The following is a 21,323-nucleotide window of genomic DNA, read 5'->3' as shown; positions in this document are numbered from 1 at the left end:
CCTGCCTCTCCTCCTGCCCCAGGGAATTGAAAGGGACTCCTACAGTTCGAGGGCCTTTGTACCGCATCACTCAAGCATGGAATAGCTGACCCTTTTTCCAGCCACCCCACTCCCCACCCCAAGATTACCCATCAACCTCCTTCAGCTGCAGAGCCCTGGCGAGGGAGAAGCAACGGTGTTAAAAATTAATTTCTTTTTAGAAAGTTGCACATTTCTCCCACGCACACCGCTGCTCTGAACGAATTATTTTCAAGCAGCCCAGTCAGTTTCATTTCCCCTTCTTTTCATCACAGCCTTATCGGTCAGTTTCAGAAATGTTCAGAGGATCTCCTGCTTTGGAACGGATTCCAGGAAATGCGAACCCCTCTTCCTAGGGAATATCTGACGCGATCCTTAGGATGATGCAACCCGGGGAGCTTGAAGGGGACACGGGGCAGCGAGGGCGGGCTCCTCCGCGGACCGCAGAGTGGGGAGGAGGGGTCCGCGCTCGGCCCCCACTTCCCCGGGCGGCAGCGGGCGACATCGGCGGAAGGATGGGGCGAAAGGGTCCCTGCGGAGCGCGGGCGAAAAGGCAGAACCGGGGACCCCGGCGCCGCCCCGCGCTTCCCGGCCATTGGGGGGGCGCGGGGCTCCAGAGGCCTCCCCCACCCAGCCCCCTTCCAGGGGCACTGGGCTGCGGCTCCCGTCACCCCCAGCCGGGCAGAACCGCTCGGGCCGCCGCGAGCACCCGGGAGTCGGCTCCAGAGAGAGGAGAGGCGACCGGCAGCGGGAGGCCCCGGGGCCCTCTGCACGCGCTCAGAGGCTGCCTCCCGGCCAGGGCAGCGGGCGCCGGGCGCACGCAGGAAGCGGCGGCCGGAGCAGGAGGCGGCCTCGGCGAGCAGGCTGGCGGGCAGGCGGAAGGGGAGGGCCGGCGAGGGAGGAGCGAGCGAGCGAGCGAGCGAGCAGGCGAGCTGGCTGCGCGGCGGGGCTGCCGCGCCGAGTCCTCGCCGGGCCTGAACTTTGCTCCGCCGCCGCGATGCGCTGAGACCGGGGCGCCGCGCCCGAACCCCGCCGGATCGCCAGGCCCGCCGGATCGCGCCGCCGCCGCCGCCGCGCTCCAGCCTGCACCTCTCCGCGGCGCGCGCCATGGCCGCCCGGGACGAGGAGCGGCCCCCTCCCCGCCCGGCGCCCCCGGACCCGCCGCGCTGCTAGGCGCCCCAACTTGCCCGAATCGCTGCGGGGCGAAGCGGCGGGGGCGGCGCCAGGGGGCTTCGCCCGCCGCCCGACCAACTTCAGGAGGGGCTCGCGGGCGCCCGCCCAGCTGCTGCGCCGCGGAGGCGGCCCCCCGCCCTGCTTAGCCGCCCGGAGCCCGGAGTGACCTCGGCTTAACTTTGGCTCGCCGCCCCGGCCGGGGCCCCTCGCCGCCTCGCCCTCCTGGCGCGGGACTCGCCGCCGCCTCCGCCGCCGCCTCCGCCTCTTCCCCCGCGGCGGCCGGCTTTCCCCGCGGGACCGAGTCGGGCGCGGGAGCAGGGCGGCGGCGGCGGCGGCGGCGGCGGGAGGGTCCCCCGCGTCTGCCCGGCCCCGCTCCGCCGGCCCCCTCTGCTCGGCCGCCGCCGCCGCCGCCGGGCGGCCCCTCTCCGGCGACCCCTGGCTGCGCCCCGGGCGCTATGGCCATGGTGACCGGGGGCTGGGGCGAGGCGGACGGCGGCGGCGAGACCAACGGCGTGGAGAAGGGCTACCCGCGCCACTCGGAGGACGACTCGGCGTCCCCGCCCGGCGGCCCCAGCGACCAGGAGCACGGCGGCGGCGGCGGCGGCGGGAGCGGCGGCGGCGGCGGCGAGGACGACAAGGCGGCGGTGCCGGTGGACTGCGTGGTGTGCGGCGACAAGTCCAGCGGGAAGCACTACGGCGTCTTCACCTGCGAGGGCTGCAAGAGCTTCTTCAAGCGCAGCATCCGCCGCAACCTCAGCTACACCTGCAGGTGCGCGGGGGGCGGCGGGGGGTCTCCGCCGGGGCTCGGCGCCGCGCGCCGTGCCCGGGCCTGCCCGCGCTCCTGGCGCCCGGCGGCCGCTCCACCTCCAGACCAGAGCAGGCGGAACAGGCCTCGCCGCCGGGAAGGCCTTCGTCGCGGGCGGGGAGGAGGGCGGGAGGCCCGGCCCGGCCCGGCCCGGCCTCTGCGGCTGCAGGTCCAGGAAAGGCCGCCCCCGCCGCGGAGGCTCGGCCGGCCGGGGGAGGGTTCGGCGGGCCGGGCTGCGGCGGGAGGCCAGGTCTCCCGCTGCCGCCGGGGGGGGGTCGTCGCAGGGCCGCCGGGAAGGGAGGGTGGCGCGCGCCCCCTCTGCGCGTCGCCTCTGCCTTGGGAACCACCTGGCTGGCTCCGCGCCTGTCCCAGCGCGGGGTCCCCGTTTCTCAGCTGCGGCGGGGGGGCGCCGGGCCAGCCGGGCACCCTTCCCTCCCTCCCTCCCTCCCTCCCTGGGCAGCCGCTTGCTGATCAAGGGGCATTTGAGGAATGTCCCCTGCTTGATATGGGGCTGTGTCGTTTTGGGGGTTGCAAGGCAGTTTTCTTGGCTTGGCTGCAGTTGCGCCACAAAGGCTCCGGGCGGGGAGCCTCACGCCAGCGGGTGATGGCCCCGGGCTCCTGGGATGCCCACTCCGCCATCACCTGGCGCTGGATTGGCTCCCACAAGCTGCCTGAAGCTGCAGGTGCTTTGCCAGTCACACACCTGCTGCCAGGAGAGGCCTTGCTGTGCTGCAGGTGCGCGCCTGGGGGGCCCCTCTTGGATCCCCAGCTGCCTCTTGCCCCCTCCATACGCTGCTGCCCAAATGATGCCACGCATGGCTGAGCAGGCATGTGGATGATGGTTTGGTTGGCAAGGAAGAGGTATTTCCAGGACTGTTCTGCCAAAGGGGGTGCATTTAAGGGGGGTGCCCTTAACTGGCCATGTCTTTGTATCTTCTGTGCCCTGGGGGGGGGGACTGGGGCTGTGAGCAGCCCAGCTGCTGGGGCAGGCCTTTCAGGAGAGCCAAGAGAGTGAGGGGGCAGGCAAATTTTGCATGGGGGGTCTGCCTGGGTGGGTAGCCTTTCGGATAGAGGTCCTCTTTCCTTCCTCTGTCACCCTGGGCTGGAACATGTGGAGACGTCCAGCTCTGGAGCTTTGATTGGGGCCGGACTCTGGATGGTAAGCTTTTTTGGGGAGCAGCGAGTAGGGCAGTTCAGGAACTTCAGGGGTGGAATTGCAGATCAAAATTTTGTGGTGAAGCTAAGGGTCTAGTTCTCATTATGCAAGGGGAACCCATTTTCTCTTTTTCTTCCCCAACTGCTTTTTCATGCTCTCGAGCTAAGAGTGGGGGACAGCACAGCCAAGACCAGGTAGATTTCCGAGAGCTGCCCCCCCTTGATTAGCAAAGGCTGTCTGTGCCTTGTGGCAAGTTTCCAGACCTCATGGTGTGATCTCAAGGTAGAAGCAGCACCACAGTCAGTTGCACAAAAACTCTGCACCAAGCAGGATGGGAGCTTTCCTGGCCCCGCTTGGAGATTGTGGGGACCGAACTCGGATGCTCCAGTGGTCAGCAGGGAGCCCCCTCCCCCTTCTATTCAGGCCTTGGCTGTTCTGGAACTCTGTGTGTGTGAAGGAGTGGGAGATTCCTGTCTGGAAGGGCCTCTGGTGGTGTCACTGGGTCAGGGTTTGTGCCGCTAGGAGGAACCCAGGCCCTCGGCATCAGGGCCACAGGGCCCGGCCTGCCCTACCCCCTTGGGGCTGAGCCCTCTCTGGCCTTGGCTGCTGGATCCTGCAACAGAGAAGACCCGCTTGGGAGAAGCAGGGCCCATTCGGCCACATTGGCGTGCAGTTCTGTTGGATCCCCCCCATTAAGGCCAAACCCTCCCCCCACAATCAAGGGGCTTGCGGTGCATGTGCCCCACTTTTAGCCGTGCAGGGCCCAATGCCTGTATCCACACAGGGGGACAAGCTTGCCCGCAGCCGTGGGCAAGTGGCTTCCCTGAGCCAGCTTTCAGGGTGTGCCCAACCCAGCAGGACAAATGGAGCGCACGGGCAGAGTCCTCCAATGGGCCCCTCCGTGTCCTCATTTATGGACTGATTGATTTTCTGCCCCACTTTTCTCTTCCACAATGCGAGAACTTCAGTGGACTAGAAGTGCCTGGAAAGCCTTTGGGGGATTGTGAACTTACAGGCAGAAAAGCCACAGGGAGAGCTGTATCAGGCGTGCATGAGGCCGGTAGGGGTTTGGGACTGGGTTCAAGTGCCCCCTCTGCCACAGAGGCTCCCAAGGTGAGCATAGGCAGCTCCCCTCTCTCAGCCCGGCCTACCTTGGAGGGCTGTTGTGGGAGGAAGTGTTGTCTGGGGTGCGTTGAGCTTCTGGGGAAAAGCCATTAAGCCGAAGAAGAGCCACGAAAGGCCGGACTGGACAGGCGAGACAAAGGCAAAGGAGGAGGAGGTCAGTCCAGCCTCCTCCCAACCCCATCATTCCCAGCCAACTGCTTGGGACTTATGGGAGCTGATGCACAGTAGGAGTGAAGGGTTTGGCCACTTGGAGCCCCTGGGCGGAATCTGTCCCGGCTTCTCCCCTCGGTCTCTCTGGGGGTGGGCAGGGCCGCTTCCAGTGGGAACTTTGGCAGGGGCTCGGTATCCAGCGCCAGCCTGAGCTGCACCCGTGGGATGTGTGGCTTGGCTTCCTGGGTGCTCTGCACCCTCCCCTTCAGATTAGCCCCAGAACTGCGCCTCCTCTTGGGGCAGGTTGTAATGAAACGCCTTCGAGGAGGGAAGATGCGCCAGAGCGCCCGTCTGTCGGTGCCTTGCACCTGCCCCTCGAGTGCCCCTCCTGCCTCCTGCGGTGTGGGGCAGATCTTCTCGGTGCCCCCAAACTCTGCCCCTGTTGTGCGGTCTGCCCCCTCTGACTCTACAAGATCCTAGTCCTCAAGGTTCCGAGGGGACGAATGGCGGGTCTGCCCACGTGGCCATCCACAAGGGCCGCTGCTCTTCCCTACTCTCGGTCCACTCTCTGGCCACCGGAGGGTCCTCTGCTGAGGCCCGGTCAGTCTTCTGGGTCAATGGCGCTGTTTTCCTCCTCAGGGGCAGGCTTGTGGGAAGGGGAGGCTCAGGTGTGAGAGAGACCTCTGAGTGGGGGGGCTCTTCCCTCCCCCAGGATGGGAGAAGAGAATGGCCAGACCCCCGAAAGCTGCCCGCCCGCTTCCTCCTTGGCAGATCCGCCCGGCCTGGGCCGGGGGCCGGGGGGAGTTGGCTCTCCCTGGTTCCTGCAGCAGAGTGGGACTCTCAACCTTCCTCCCACCTTTCTGGTCCGCAGTTCTGCGGATGAGTCATCTGGAGAATGCAAAGTGTGTGTGGCGGGTGTGTGTGCGTGCGAGAGTTTTCTTCGCTGTGCTGCCATGCCTGCCAGGTTCCTTTTCGATTCCATTTCAAGGCCTGCGCGAGGTCGTTAGTTTCTTAAAATATCGGCGTCTGCAGTTCGCAGTCGAGGGCGATCGGAGAAGTCGATTTCAAATCCCAGCTGGACCGTCTGGGTTGCTCGGGCGATTACTGGTGCCTCGTAGTGATGCATTTTGTGGGTGCTGATGCTGTTGGGCACCTAGCCCTGATCTTTTCCCCAGCCAAGGTGGCAGGTGGGTCCGTGCCCACGTGATCGCTAAAGCCTCAGCCAGAAGAACGGCCTTCTGCGGTTTTTCTCCCAGTGGGTGGGTTTCCGGGAATGCCTTGTGAGGTGATGAGTTTTTAATGGACAGATGTTGATATTTTCATTCATGCCCCTTGCGCGGGCTTTAATCTGCATTTTATTAAATGCTGTTCTGGGGACAAAGGAAGGGTATACATTCCATTAGATAAAACCTATCTGAGGCCCACGAAGAACGGCTACCGCGTTGTGGTGTCTGAGGCAGATTTTGCCAGCCCGACTCCGCTCCCAGCAGGGTGGGAGATTCAGAGGGGGACCTCAGGTGTCCTTCCCGTCAGGATGAGCCATGCATTCCCCCCGCCTCTGTGGGGCAGGAGGAGGGCGGCCCTTGGACACTTTCCGGCTGGCACGTTCGCAGTGCCAGGGACCTCCCTGAGCCATGAAAGGCTGGAAGACCCTTCTGGGTGTCGAAGTGGATGGATTGCGTTTGCCCTTGGATGCTGGCGCAGACATTTTTTCCAGGAGGCTGATGGATCTTATCTACTGGGCTGGGGGGGGCGATCTTCTGATGGTCCACGGATGTTTTGGGGGAAGAACCCTTCCAATCTGCTGAGCTCAGAAGTGGGTGGGCAGGGTGGCACGAGGAACTCCTTCACTCTGGCACGACCCTCAGCGCGGCCACTGAAAAGGAGGCCTGAGAGAGAGAGAGAGAGAGAGAGAGAGAGAGAGAGGAAGAGCGCGCACACGCGCGGGGGGAATTGGGTTATTTGGAAAAGTGCAAAGCTGCGCGAGGCAGGCGGGTTGAACCGGGTGGAGTCCTGAAGAGGCCAAGCCGCTTGCGTGGTGACTGCAGCTCGAAACAGGCTGAAAATAAAAGGAAAATTATCTGCAGATTCGGAGGAGGAGGTGGTAGGAGAGGCTCAGTGGTCTCCTAAGCAACTACGGGGGTTTGGCACCTGCTCTGGCTCTGCCAGCCCCTCCTGTGCAGGTCACTTCGCGAGAACGAGCTGCAGCACTTGCAGACCAGGAGGCTCGCTCTGCACTGCAAAGGGAGGCCCGGTGCGTCAAGGCGGGCAGCCAGCGAGGGTCAGGCAGAAACTAGGGCACGCTGGGCTGTCCCTGCACACGGCAACAGCAGGAAGGTGGTTTTCTGAACGAGGCAATCAGGGATGCTAAGAGCTGGTCAGCACAGAGCGGCCACCCGCCCTGGTTCCTTGTGCAGATGTTCCCGGTTCACCTTCAGGAAGCGCCCCTGAGTTCTTCTCCCGCAGTTCGGCTGCGGCGAATCTGGACGCTCCTAGCAAGGAAGCCTAACTTCAGACATAAAAGCGAATAAATTCTGGCCGACGCCACACGTGTTTGGCGGCAGTGACCGGCTCATCCGGACGTCCAGTTTCTCAGAAGAACTGATAGAGTCTGGGAGCATCGAGGCCTTGGAAAAGCAAGTGGGACCCCCAAGGGGAGACTGGAGCGATTTTGCTCCTCTGTTCTTTCTTCGCTCCTCTCCGTTTTTCGTTTTGTCCACGCTGAGCAATCCCGTGCTTCATAGGCCTGCCTGTTTTTCCCCCCCGCTTCTTAGGGACTTCTCCCCTCCAAAAATGGTTGTATACCTGCGAATGTTGGGACCCCGCCTTGCGCAACTGGAAGGCGCTGTTGTCACGTCCAGAAAATTCAGCACCCAGAGCGCTGGTTTGCTTTGCCGTTTGCAAGGCTCGGTCCCCGTGACCGGCACGGCTGCTTTTGGTCGGCCCCAAATCAGGCGGCCCAGCTTTGCTCGCGGCGTTGGTGGAAAGCCACTTGGAATAGTCCCCCACTCAATGGAAGGGATACACTTTTAGTGAGCAAACACAAGCTGGGGAGGAAAATGCAGGTGGCGTGGCTGCACATCGGGAGTTGCTATCCACAGCCCGGTCTCTGTAGCTGCTCTGGAACGCCACTCTTCATGCCGACCCCGAAGTTGGTTCTCCTCCCACTCCTTAATTTAGCAAACGCATCTCTCTCGCTCGCTTCTTGCTTTAATTTTATGATTTTCACACATGCTTAACCAGCAAAGCCGGTCACGGTGTTCCTCCGCCGCCGCGCACTGCACTGAAAGGGAGCCAGACCTTTTCAGCCTCCCTTCTCGGGGTTGCTCATTCCTAGCAGGGCAGCTCCCTGTGCCCCCAGCCGCCCTCACCCCCGCCCCAATGCAGGGGGTTTGTCACTCTGTTTCATCTCCTGCCAAGGATACTTAGAAGCTTTTCTCCGGCGCAGCTGGAGTCTGGCTGGCGCTGAGGATGGAGGCTGGGCTGATTTGCCTATTTAAAACTGATCGGCTTGCAAGTTGGGCATTTGGGGCTGGTAATTGGCCGCCCTAATGAGCTCATTAGCGCAGTCCCCCTCCCCCATGCAAAGGAAGGGTGGGCACACTGGAGCTCCCAGCCCCCCCCCCCCCCGGCTGGAGGGCAAAAGCTGCCCGGGTCAGCCTCGCTGCGGGCCTGCTTTGCTCCTTTGGACCCCAAATGGAGCCTCTCGACCTAGCCTTCCTCCCTTTTTTATTTTACTTTCGGATTTATGGAGGGGAAAATCTTGGGCATGTGTCTACTCTGAAGGAGACCTGCTCCCTATCTGAGCCTTGGCAAAGGCCAGAGCCCCCTCCTTGCTTCCCCGCGATCCAGTTCCCTGGTGGCGTGCACGAGAGTGAAAAGGCTCAAGAGCCATTCAGAGATGCGACCGGCCTCTTTGCCTGCATGACATTAAGGGCCACAATATTTGGAACCCCACAAATGTTCCCCCTTGATTTGGTTCCCCGGGAAGTCTGTTGCCAAATCTTTGTCTCTCTCGAGGTGTTGGTTGCCCCTTGAACTTGAGCTCAAAGTTCTCCTGGTTTTGCTTTTTAAATGAAGACACGAGAGCCTGAACCAGGGACGTGAACGCTCCTGACGCGTGTTGGTATCGTTGGTTGGCTCTTGCACTGATTTGCTGCAAAGAGTTGGGAATCCTCACTTGGGGGCTCTGCATCGAATGGTCCAGGCACAGATGTGCCCGCTGGGGGCTTGGTCTTCCTTTGTCCCCTCCTCCTCCTGCAGCTGGAACCAAATGGGCTCTTCTTCCACGCTTTCCGAGGCTCAGGTTGCGCAGCTGGGGGGGAGGGCAATGTGTGAGTGCTGGGGGAGCATCATGAAACTCCAAAGCCCCCCGATGCCCTGCCCACTTGGGCCTTGCAAGACCTGCCGGCGTTCAAGGGAGAGGCCAGGAATGCTGAAGTTCCCGGGAGGGCAGAAAATGTGCGTTCTTTGGTTCGGAGTAATTTATGAATGCCAGGTATAGGGATTAGCTGCAAATGCCGTGCGTTGTTCGTTTGACGGTGCTGGCCGTTAGGGTTAGGGTTTCCAGGGGGCAGATGAGGCTGGAGCTGAAGCCATGCGACTCAGAGCCCCTCCCCCTGCTCCCCCTCCCGCATCGTGGGCTTTCTTTTAGGGAGAATCTCGCTCGCTCTTTGTCTTTCTCAAGGCTCTTCGGGGGCCCTCTCTGTCTCTCTGGCCCCCTAAACGTTCATCAGGGACAGCTTGGGTAGGGCATATTTGCAACAGCACAGAAATATGTTTTGAAAAATAACCTGAAGAGCAACTCGCCGCCCCAAAACACATGCCAAGCGAGAGCTGACTGTATCGCCCGGCCGTCGGCCCGTCCCTGATGCAGAGCAAGGAGATTCAGAGAAACGGAGCGGAGTACCCAGAAGCTGGGCAAAGGAGACTGGCCAGCTGGCTGTCCCCACGCCGCCCTTCAGTGCAGGGCCCCCTGCAATATTTGGAATGGCTGTTGCGCATGTCGCGGTTGTTGCCTGTCTGGTCGAGTTAGCTTCCCAGTGGGGAGGGGGAGAAACCGGGGGGCAGCTGGTGCTTTGGCTCAGAAGATAGGCCCGTCCCCTTGTGCTGTCCCCTTGTGGCTGCCCGTCGTCCTCTGCCAGCAGGGCCTTGCACTTACTGGGGATGATGGGAGTTGTCATCCAGGAAGGGAGCAGTGTTGGCAAAGCCAGAGATTTTCCCTGCCCCTCTCCGTGGGCTGTAATCTTGCCGCCTTGGGGGGGGGGGCTGAGTGGCTTACAACGTGCTGAGGATCCCCCGCACCGGGGGCCTGCATCCGACTCCCGGAAGCGGGCCGTGCCCCCTCTGGGTCTTTGGGATCGCCGGCCTGGACCTCCCCCGAAGCCCCACGGGTTTGAACGCCCTCCCGGCAGAGGGTCTCCAGCAACAGGGCAGCCCCTCCTTGGAGACCCTTGTTTTTTAAAAGACTCGAAAGGAGGGCAAAGGAGCAGAGTTTCTTCAGCCTGAGCTCTGCTGGGGTGGATTTCGGAGGTGCTGCTGGGAAGGGAGATGGTTGCAGTCGAGCCCCTTCAACGGCGCTTTGGAGTCCTCAAAGAAGTTGAGCTGGGCGCAGTGGGGGAAAGGCGGGTTTCTGAGGGGTTGAGGAAGGACAGGGGAGTTTTGGGCTAGGCCGTGGCTGCGGGGTGGAGCGTCAACCGAACTCAATTGGGGGGAGGGCAGGTTCTCACTCCCTTGGGCATCCAGAGGTGCCGCGTGTGTGCAGACTGCGCCTCCTGCCCTCCTAATGCATCTGCGCCACTGAAAATGGTTGCCATCTCCCCATCTCTGCTGCTGCGGATGCTCGCAGCCCTCCTTCCTCATGCGTTTAGACCAGTGTTTCTCAACCTTGGCCACTTCAAGATGTGTGGACTTCAACTCCCAGAATTCCCCAGCCAGCCATGTTGAAGCCCACACATCTTGAAGTGGCCAAGGTTGAGAAACACTGATTTAGACTGTTTGGTGCAGCAGGAAACAGGCTTGGAAGTTAGGAACGGCAGGGCCTGATTAGTATCTGGACAGAAGACCACTAGGAGATCCCAGGGTGGTAGGGAAGACTGAGAGGTGGAAGGCACATCCTGGAAGCAGGTGATGGTAAACCACTTCCATATTGCTCCCAAGAAAAGGGCACGGAGATGTCCGTGGAGTCCCCGGGGGGCAAGCTCAGTGGAGCCTTGACCGCAAGCCTTAAACTCTGCCCTTTGTCTCTGTTTCCGTCCGATGCTGTTGTGAGTCACGCGTGTCCTGGCCTTGCACCGGAATGGCACCTCCTCTGCGGGCAAGCGTTGCGGCCTCGACAGCGCCCCTCCCCCCCCACTGGCCTTCAGTTGCTGCGCCACAAATGACAGAGGCAGGTGCTCCGGGGGGGTCCCTCGAAGGGACGCAAACATGCAGGAAGCAAAGGGAGGGTGGTGCAAAGGCTTGTTCCCCTTTGGGCCAACTTTGCATGGGGGGGCGGCATCCTTGTGTCCTCGAGCAGCCCGGACGGGGCCCATCCTCAAACCAGCCTTGCCGTGGGGGGCAGGTCTCTCGCAGCGCAGATGCTGCCTCCTGGCCCAAGGGGATCCTTGGGCTGGGAACCATATGCCTGGAGAGCCCTGCCCTGCCCTGCCCTGCCCTGCCCGCCCAGGGCCGACTCCTCCCCAGCTGGAGGGAGCGAGGGCAGAGGCGGCCTTCCCGGCCCTGTTCCTCTGCCCTGGTAACCCTTCCCCCATTGCTCCTTGTCTGGGCAAAGGCTCCTCGAGGAGGAAATTGCTCGAATTCCTCTTCGGTTGCAGGCGCTCGTGTGTGCTTTGGGGGGGGGGTGCTCCTGGCGCAGAGCAGGGAGGTCACCCGTTTGGGAGGGGCGTTTCTGGGCAGATTCAGAGCGGAGGCAAAGTTGATCCGTCCTGACGGTCACGGGCCTGCTCTCTGTGGCGAGCTGGAAAGGCTGCCCGCCTTGTTAGGCTGCCCGTTGGCTCTTTGATCCCAAATTCTGGCTCCTGAAGCAAAAGGGTTCCCTGCCCAGCGCCCCCTCCTGCCCCTCGGTAGCCAGGCAGATGCTTCTTAGAAGCCAAGAGAAGTGGTGCCAGCGCACCGGCCTTTCTCTGTTCCCGGTGCCTGATTGTTCTAGGCTCGGCTGCCCTGGATAGGGAGGCTCCCTTTGGGTGGGGAGTGGCTGTGCGACCCTTTCGTACCCCTGCAGTGATGGGCATTGGGGTCCCCTAGCCGACAGCGACCGTCGCCAGCGATGGCCTTTGGGGGAAGAGCCGGTGCGGAGCAAGCGCGCTGCTCCTGCTGGCAGCCTCCTGGCATTTCTCTGGAGTGAATCCTGGAAGGTTCCTTCCTAAATCCGCGCCTTCCTCAGAACGGGAACCATGTGCCCTTCGCAGGAAAGAACCGGGGCGAGTGGAGGCCGTGTGGTTCGCGGCAAAACTCCCAGTTTCCAGCCTTGATACCTTCAGGCGAGAGGCCGGACGGGGCCCCGCAAGGAGGGTGAGGGGCCTCAGGTCGGGCGCCGGCCCCCAGCCGGTGCTCTTCGCGCTGGCTTGGGTTCCCACAGTCCCTGCCAGCAGGGGGGCCGGAATCCCCACGCTTGGAGGCTCCAGACGGGAAGGCGATGCCAGATGTTGACTCTGGACATTCCTGCGGAGCAGGGGACCGGCCCCCTCTGCAAGAGGCCTCCGTGCCTCGGCCGGGCCAGTTGGCCTCGCTCCTGAGGACGGCTGGGCTGGGCTCCCTTTGCAGAGAGGCGTTTCCCTGAATGGTCTTCTCAGAGGAAAAGCGGTGGTTGGGGAGGGGGCCGTGGTTCTTCCTATCCGTGGAGCCCCAGGGGTAATGGCGCACTGTGGGAGGAGAGGCAGGCCGCCCCCCAGGCAGGGTTTGCTTCTGAGCTTTCTTTGGCGTCTGACCGAGCGGCGTTTCTGGGGCCAAGCACCCCCGAGAGAGAAGCAGGGCCTGCCCGGGGGTGGCCCCAGGGGGAGGGTGGCTTTCCTCGGGCCTCCCTATCCCGGCCTGAATGCTCTGGGTGGAAAAGGGCCGTTCTGCTCAGCCCTCGTTCTAGAGGCTCCGAGGGGCCCGCTTTCTTTTCATCGGGGCCTTCAAATATAACAAGTTAGTGTAGTTCATCTCGCTGGACAAGCGGCTTATCAGTATTTTATAAAGATGCTCTCTCTTCCTCCTGCTTTTCCTTTTGCGTAGCAAACCTGTAAACCTCCCATTTTCCTGAGGGAAATCCCTCCCTCCCATCCATCCATCGCCATTCTGCCTGCAATCTATGGCTCTGCGTTTTTTGTTTTTTGTTTTGTTAACGTTTTTTAATTACAAAAAAAGGGAAAAAATACACGAAAGTGCTTTGATACAAAAGTGAAAAAACACAACGACGCAAGTTAATAGACCGTAACGGTGCACGGTTCCGATTCCGGGCGTGCTTGCCCCACAGACAGTGCTCGTCTCGTGGCCGTCGGTGGCTCGGCTGTGCTCGCGAGCGCTGAAGGCGTTTTGCCTCCTTCCTCCGCAGGTCGAACCGGGACTGCCAGATCGACCAGCACCACCGCAACCAATGCCAATATTGCCGGCTGAAGAAGTGCTTCCGCGTCGGCATGAGGAAAGAAGGTGAGGCCGGCCGGCTGGAGGCCTTGGGGGCCCAGGAGAGGGGCCCCATCAGGGGACGCTCCCCGGCCGGGTGGTGGAAGAGGATCGGGTGCCCGAGGCAGGCCGGGGCTCAGGCAGAGCCATGCTGGTGGCTGGACCCCTCCCTTGGGCCTGTCCTGCCCTGGAGGGTCAGCCGGGTAACTCCCCACCTGGAAGCTGCAGTTCCAGTCCCTGCCAGAAGGGGGCAGCCGTTTCGCCGACCAGGCACGAGGGGAGATGCTGCCTTTGGGGGGATCTTCCCGTGGGCCTCCCCAGAGCTGCAGTAATGGGGGGTGTCTGTGTAGCTCGGGGTAGAATTGTCGGGTTCCGCAGAACCCCCTCCTCGGCCCCCTGCCCACGTGAAAACCGCTCTGCCGCATCCCCCTGAACGTTATGCAGGAGCGCCCGGCCCCCAAAGGTGAGAGGAGCAGGCGCCAACCGGCGAGGTCCTGCCTTTGCTAACTGGGCAAGCCGGAGCAAGAATCCTGCTCTCGCCGCTCCTGAAGGAATGAAGTTAGACTGGCTGAGGGATGCTCAGCCAGCCCTTCCTTGGGGAAAGATCCCCCCTCCACTGGAAGAGAGCGGCTACCAGCTTAGCTGTCCGAAGGCAAGAGTGCACTGGCCTCTTTGCTGTGGGGCCCGGTGCCCGGGGACATGCCCCTCGCTCAGCTGTGCCTCCGCTCCAGGTGCCCATGGAGGGACTGACCGTCGTTGGCACAAGTGCGTTACAGGATCAGGCCAAGCAGCCCGTTGCACACTAGCTGACCGGGGGTCCAGAGGGAGCCCAGAAGCTGGTTGCGGGCGGTGCAGTTTGCTGGAGAGGCAAAAGAGGAGTTCTCAGAAGGGGCTGACCCCGCCAGGCGGATCTAGGTTGGGCCGATCTGGGAGGAGCCTGTAGCAGGGGCTGTGTCCCCCCAGGCATGAGATGCGCGGCCCTGCCTTAACCCCCTCCCTCAGACTGCAGATCTCTAATGGCCGAATGCAATAGAGTTAATTTGCTTCTGCCAAGCTTATTGAAGTGCCAAGTTGCTCAACTTGATGGTGACGGCATGGGGGCGGGGGATGTCCCCAGGCTGACCGCCTGTCCTCCTGCCATTGCTGGGGTCGGGGACCCATTAGCGAGCAACTGGTTGGGGTGCTGGGCTCACTACAGGGCAGAGTCACAGCTGCCAAACCAGGGCGGCAAACCAGTGGGGAATTGTGACCTACGAGGGGTGCTCTGGGGCCCAGAGTTTGGCCTCCAGCAGGGAAGTAAACTAGAAAATGCAAATGAAGTGGGTGGAAGTCGAATCCATGCCTGGGGTCGTGCCTTTCCTTGCTGCTCCCCAGATTTTCTGCCTGCAGCCCTCCCACTGGGGGCACCAGGTTGCAGAAGCCAGTGCAAAGATCATTCCAAGCATGAACCAGAGAGGGGGAACAGGGTTCTTCTCATCGTAGAGCCCCCTTGCTTAGGAGCACTTTACCTTTGAGGGCCAGATGCTCGGGAAAGGCCGTGGCGAGAGGCATGGCATGGCCCGTGGGGCCTCGTTCAGAGAGGGACGGAGTTGCCCAGCTCCTGCGTGGAGGGACCGGTTGAGCAGGCAGTGCTTGAAGGGCACAACCCCCTGGCGGCAGCAGGAGTCAGAGAAGCACCTGCAGGGCTGGGGGGGGCTCACATGACCCAGCTGTGGCAAAGGTCACAGCTGGAAAACAAGGCCGAGTTGGGGAAAACTCCACATTGCTGGCCTGCCTGGCATCTTGGCACATTTCCCGGGCAAACGCAGGCTTTCTCCAACTGATGGTGAATCGGGCCAAAGGGCACCTTCCCAGCCTGCAGAAACTGCCCCTGCTTGGAGGCCTGCCCACCCCGTGCTGACCTGCCCGTCTTTCCTCCCCAGCCGTCCAAAGAGGCCGGATCCCCCCCAGCCACGCGAGCGCCAGCCCCAACGCCGTGCATAGCGGGGACTACTACAACGGGCAGCCGGTCTCGGAACTGATCTCCCAGCTGCTGCGGGCCGAGCCCTACCCCACCGCCCGCTTCGGCTCCCAGTACGCCCAGCAGGGCAGCGTGATGGGCATTGACAACATCTGCGAGCTGGCGGCCCGGCTGCTCTTCAGCACGGTGGAGTGGGCGCGCAACATCCCCTTCTTCCCGGACCTGCCCGTCTCGGACCAGGTGGCCCTGCTGCGGCTGAGCTGGAGCGAGCTCTTCGTCCTGAACGCCGCCCAGTCTGCCCTGCCGCTGCACATGGCCCCCTTGCTGGCGGCCGCCGGCTTCCATGCCGCCCCCATGTCTGCCGACCGCGTGGTCTCCTTCATGGACCAGATCCGCATCTTCCAGGACCAGGTGGAGAAGCTCAACCGGCTGCAGGTGGACTCGGCAGAGTACAGCTGCCTCAAAGCCATCGCTCTCTTCACGCCAGGTGAGTCCCCCTCCCCCAGAAGGCCTTGACGCGCCAAGGAGGAAACGGGACCTGTGCCAGACTCTGCCCTCTCCAAGTAAACCAGTTTGACCTGGCTGGCACTTCGGAGCCAGGATATCTGGAAATTGCACAGATTTAGCATGTGCTAAATCAACTCCTGGGGCGGGACAATATCTTCTCTCCCCCTCACTTTGCCTCCCACTTATTATCCTCACCTGCACCATTCTCCGTTCCCCAGTTCTGTTCCTAAGCCAGCACAACAGATTTTCTCTTTTAGCCATGATGGTTTTTCCATTAAATTTTGTCCGGACCAGGGAGTGGAAAGGCCAAAGCAATAACGGTTGGACACAAAACCAGGAAGGCTTCAGTCTGACCTCAACCCTGTAAAAGCCAAAGCCGTGGGATCGTTTAAGGGGGCAGCGATCCAGGGGGGAAGACGGAGATCCCCCGGAGAAGGTTGAGAGAGGCAAAGTTTTGAGCGGCCTTCCGGGGGCATTTCATGCGCAGAACGCGCCCTGCCTCCCCCCCATCTGCGCAGCTTCAGGGCGGCCTGGACCGAGCGGGGCTCTTCCTGCAAGGGATCTCCGTTCTGGAGCCTGCGGGACTCGCTGCCCTCGGATGAGGCGGTGATGCCAAATGGACAGAGAGGCAGGGAAGCAGCAGGGCTTGAAAAAAGGTGGTAGGTCTGGCCTCATACGCCAATTCCTGCTCAGAAGCAACGGGAACGCTCCCAGCAGTAACCCACGCCGCCCCCGTGTGAAACCGACTCGGTGGTTCCGCCCCCGCTCTGCATCTGGGGGCCCTTCCCTCCGTGGACCCTTCTTTCTTCAGGAAGCATTACATCTTGCTCCCTGCCCCCCCACCCCGCCCCACCTTCCAGGCTGGGCTAGAATTAATCATAGAATTACCGAGATGCCCCCTTGGGCTGGGGGGGCTTGCCAGGCGTTCGAGGAAGAAGCAGCCGAGGGCAAAGCAGAAGGAACGTGGGGGACTATTGCAACCTGGCCGCGTGGGACCACGCCATTTGACCCTGTGCCGTTGGTTCTTCCTCTGTTGTAAGATGCAACAGCGTAGAAGACGGGGCTGCTCAGAACAGAACAGGACAGCTAGTAGATGTAACAACAGCCTCAGAGTTTTGAAGCCTTCCGCGCCGACCGCACAATTGTCGATGACATTGACCAGTGCAGGGGAGAGCTGAGAAGCGCCAGGATGCGGCTGTTGACGGGGCAGCCCTAACTCCGCTGAAGGACGCGATTTCCTCTCCCCCAATTATGGAGGGGCAGTCTGGAGAGGCTTGTCCAGCTTAGCCCTCTGGGAGAGAAAGTAGATTTCCCGCCACCCCACTTAGGGATGGGGGTCTGCAGAGGTGTGCCAGACGTTGGCTCTGTGGCCAGACCCGACACTTTCATTGAAACTCAGCTGAGAAGCAGTAAAGCTGGTCCCCGGCCTCGCCCTCCTTTGCATCAAGAGACGGTCCTCCTCCGGACGGTCCCCAGAACAGGGCCAGTCTCAAAGGGGGGCTTTCCAGCCAACACACGCCCCCCCCATCACCTGGGAATAAGACTGGTCAGGGTTCGCCTTGAAGGGCGCCTTCCGCTGGCCAAGGAGGCTCTGGGCACGATCTGCCTTTGCCCCCTGCAAGGAACAGGAGGCTCCGAAGTGCAGCCCGGCTCTCCGCGAGGGGGAAAGATCCATTTCTACCCCATGGTCAGTCAAAGGCATCGCTTGACCCAGATGGAATCGAGCCTGGCGGGCCTGCCTGGGAAGCCCCAGGCAGGACCGAAGGCTCAGGCCGCTCGGACGGCAGGGATGGACGAGTGCAGCTGGGATGATGCGCTCAGGCCGTGAGCCTTGCCCAAGGCGCTCAGGCCTCGGCTGCCAGGCCCAGGTTCCCCCGGGGGGCGCTGGAGCAGGCGGAGGACGGCCGTGATAGTCTGTGGCAGCGTTTCGCAACCTTGGCCACTTTAGGTTGGTTGGATGGGGAATTCTGGGAGTGGAAGTCCACCCATCTTAAAGTGGCCACGGTTGAGAAACGCTGGTCTATGGGGTCCCCAAACCAGGAGTCTGGTTTCCAGCCCACGGATTTTAATGAAAGCTGCCGCCTTTTAATCCAATTTGTGGGTCGGAAAAGGGGCGGGCGGGCGAACTCCTTTGGATCGTGGGGAGCATCGTGCAAACCCAGCGGACGCAGCGCAAAGGGCCACCGGCCCGGACAGGAGAGCAGAGGGCAGAGAAGAAGGAACTGGCCCTCGAAGGAGAAGAACCGCCACAGCATTTAGCAGAGTTGGCACCCCAGAAGCTGGAAGTCGGAGCCCAGCAGCCCAGGGGGCCAAGGCTGTAGCAACTGCCCAGAGCTGGTGGGAGTGGGCGGCATATCAGTGTTTAAAATTATCATTAATGGGCCAGCAGGAGACTGGGCAGTGCAGATTCGAGTGGAGAGGCCAAAATCAGTTCCAGTTCATAAGAAAGAGGAGCCTAAATCCAGCTCTGCGCTTTGGTTTTGAATACATTTTGGCTTAGGAGAAAGGTCACAGCTAGAGCTTGGCTGGAAACAAGGAGGGCCCCACGTGCTGGCCGGGCCTGTCTCCTGGCTGCAGAGCCAGATGTTTCTACCCTCCAGGGACGCTGCTTTTGGGGAAATGGGATGCGTGATGCCGCCCCCTTGTGGCCAAATGGAAGTGGTGCACCCGAGGTTTTCGTACAGGTCATTTCCCCGAGAACATCTGGATGTCGCAAATGGTTGGGGCCCTTGGTCTTGCTTGCACGTTTGGGGCAGCCAAAGGACCTCCCCCCGTTCTGCACACAAAGGCAGGCGGCTGCCACTGTGCTGCGCTCCTCCTGGAAGAGTTGAGGGTGGGTGCCAGGCTTTGTCTTGGCGTGTTCCTGGGCCCACCTCCTGTTTCCAGTTCTCTGTGCGCCTGCCAGGCCTGCAGCATCTTGGGGGAAACTGAAGGCAGCCCTTGGGAGTGCCCTGCTTCAGCTGCACGCACGCCCCTTTCAATATCCCTTCCCAGAAGCTGTTTTCCTGCTGCATCAGAGACTTTAGGGCGGTTGAAGCGAATGCTGGCGTGCTTTGATCAGGCTGGGCGAGGAAGGCAGGGCAGCTCCTGCGGGTCCTTCCTGCCCACCAGGGGCAGCCTTCTCCGGCCAGCTGCAGGGCAAGCAAAGACAAGTGAGGTGGACTGGTGCAAGTTGGCCCCCCTCAAGCCGGACTGCTGGGCTTCCTCCTTGGCAGATGCACCTGGCCCTTCGTGACTGGCATCCCCCTCCGCTTGGCTCTTCTCAGCTGAATAAGGCAGCCGGGGTGGCTGGCCCAGTGGCGGGGAGGACGTGGCGCCTCTTGGCTGCCAATGCAAGTCAGAAAGTCCCAGTGGCCGACCGTTGTGATTGCTATTTTTCTTCTGTGCTCTCAGCGGTGCCATTGTGCGAGGCAGGGGCAGTCCAGTTTGGGCCTCTGGAACGATTTGGAGGAAAGCGACTGCCCGGATTGATTCAGAAGCCTGACGTTGGATTCAGAAATCCAGTCCACTCACCTTCACGGCCGGTTTCTGGGTGGAAAAGTCGCACTCCCGTAATAGCAGATCGGGGCCGCGGGGGCTAGAAAGTTTTAAGGGAGACCTGGTAGCAATGCGCCGGCTGGGCTGAGCCCCGCAGCACCAGCATTTCAGCCAGAGGGAGCGATCCGGGCTGGGGGCGCGCAGGGACCGCCGCCGCCGCTGCTGCTGCTGCTGCTCACCCTCATTTCTACCTCTGCCCTCCAGATGCCTGCGGCCTCTCGGACCCTGCGCACGTGGAAAGCCTCCAGGAGAAGGCGCAGGTGGCGCTGACGGAGTACGTCCGCTCCCAGTACCCCTCCCAGCCACAGCGCTTCGGCCGGCTGCTCCTGCGCCTCCCTGCGCTGCGGGCCGTCCCGGCCTCCCTCATCTCGCAGCTCTTCTTCATGCGGCTGGTTGGGAAGACGCCGATCGAGACTCTCATCCGAGACATGCTGCTGTCCGGCAGCACCTTCAACTGGCCCTACGGGACTGGGCAGTGAGCCCTGCTGGGCGGGTGGGCACCTGTGCCCGCGGGCCTCCCGACAGCCTGGATGTCTGTTTTCAGCCGCCCTCCCTCCCCGACCGAGACTTTGAACTGGTGCGATGTGGCTTTCGCGGGACCCACCCTTGGGGAGGGCCGAGGCTGGAGAGGCTGCCCCCTCTGCGAACGAAGCCTCTCGCCCCCCTCCCACACCAAGAGAGACCCCAGGCGGGACAGCTTTGAGTCGGTAGTTTCTCTCCTCCTGAACGGTCTCTTGTGTTTCTTCCGGGTTTCGTCCCAGCTGTCTCCGTGCCACATTTCCAACTGAAGCTGGAGGGAGGCCTTGGTGGTCCAGGGGGGCTCCGCGCCCCCTCCCCCCTCCCCGTGGATTCTTCCCAGCATCCGCATGAGCACCTTGAATGGGATCAGGAATGGCTTCCGGGCTGTCGGGGCTCTTCAGATCCAGCAACGTTTCTACCCCCATCTCTTGTCCGCCCTCTCGGGGGTGGGGGGCTAGCGAGGCTCGGAAAGCTCCCCAAATAGGCTGGCAAGTGGAGAGTGTTTGAAAGGCACCCTCAGCGGGGTGGGGGGGCAGCCGGCTTGCAGATCCCGTTAAGAGGGGGGCACCGTCCTGCCATCTTTTGTCCCTGAACAACGAGGACGGTCAGCCATCCCAAACCAGTTCCAGCCCCCACTTGCATGGTTCCCTCATGCAGTTACTCCACCCCCTTCAGGACCCCAGTGCTGCCCCCTCAAAGACCGCCCCCCATCCGTGGAGAGGAAGCTCCAAAGAGAGCGGGCGTTGTCGGAATGCTCCCTGGGCAAAGGCAGGGGCTCTTTTCTGTTCAGCTCCTTTGAGAGCCGGAAACATCGGCTGAATTGCGGCCTTTGCATTTGAGGAGTTGGGGCCCCTGTGAGCAAGGGCCACTCTGAGAGGCTCCACTTGCTGTCCTCTGGGCAAGCGGATTTAGCTAGAGGCGGAGAGCGCCCGGGCATGTGCTGCAGCAGCCCTGGGTCCTGGGCTTTGCCTAGTGGTGCTGGCAGTGCAGCCCCTCCCTCTCCTGGGGGCCGCGGGGCCCTTGGCCAGTCGGCAGGGACGGCCTCTGCTGGGGCACGGCGGTTGCCCCGTTGGGCGAATTCCCTTGAACAAAGCCTAGTGGGAAGTTGATCCTGTCGGTTGGGGGCTTGCTGCTGCTGCTCCTTGCCCGCCTCTTAATTTCTGCCTTCCTCCTGCAAGGCTCCCTCCTCCCTCCCTCCCTCCCTCCTCCAAATCTGCGAAGGAGACTCTCCTGCCCCGAGGCAAGACTCCCTCCGGCAAGTGTGAAGATGCTATGCAAAATGCTGGACTGCATGCCCTTGGAATCGACGCCTGAGCCCGTGGCCGTCCTCCTCTCTCGCCCTGGTGTTCGGTGACCTTCGCTGGATGTCAGTTCGACTAAAATCTGTTTTCTCACTTGTGGCCTTTTTTCCCCCTTTTTTTTTTCTTCTCCAATTAGCCATCCTGCTTTCCGATCTCCGTGTGTATATGATGGTCTCTTCAAAGAGCCTGTGATGGAAATTGCCATTCAACCCATTTTACAGATAGAGGAAACTGAGGCCCAGAGGCTGGCTTTTGAGTCAGTGAGAGTGGTGGGACTTGATCTCAGGTCTCTGAAGTCTGAAGTACTAATTGTAATCTATGCAAACTTTTCCTCTCTCCAAATTCCAGATCAAGGAAGCTCAAGTTCTGTGCTTGGAATAAAAATATTTGGGTATCAGACGTGCTTTATTTTAACCTGGGTGGACAAGAGGGGGCTGGACCCTGCCAGAAGGGCGCAGGGGGCCTCTA

The 21,323-nt window shown here is 61.6% G+C and overlaps 1 protein-coding gene across 2 annotated transcripts; it reads left to right on the top strand.

Annotated features, from left to right (window-relative positions):
• The first annotated feature begins 1,646 nt into the window (after window positions 1–1,646).
• On the top strand, window positions 1,647–21,249 carry NR2F6 (nuclear receptor subfamily 2 group F member 6). Of its 2 annotated transcripts, none has more exons than XM_088147370.1 (4): window positions 1,647–1,960; window positions 12,964–13,058; window positions 14,954–15,478; window positions 19,240–21,249. In XM_088147370.1, the coding sequence occupies exons 1-4, from the start codon at window positions 1,647–1,649 to the stop codon at window positions 19,512–19,514; spliced, it is 1,209 nt and encodes a 402-aa protein (XP_088003496.1). In that variant the 3' UTR covers window positions 19,515–21,249. The 2 variants fall into 2 exon arrangements, with proteins under 2 accessions (XP_088003496.1, XP_088003497.1); XM_088147371.1 differs by lacking the exon at window positions 1,647–1,960 and adding an exon at window positions 8,081–10,815.
• Window positions 21,250–21,323: the final 74 nt, after the last annotated feature.

Source organism: Python bivittatus, unplaced genomic scaffold (genome assembly GCF_059951505.1).
Source record: "Python bivittatus isolate LINGU-HERP-01145 unplaced genomic scaffold, Pbiv_v1 ctg000500_np1212, whole genome shotgun sequence".
NCBI lineage: Eukaryota > Metazoa > Chordata > Lepidosauria > Squamata > Pythonidae > Python > Python bivittatus.
Note: the sequence above shows the minus strand (reverse complement) of the source record. Positions and strands in the feature narration are given on the sequence as shown.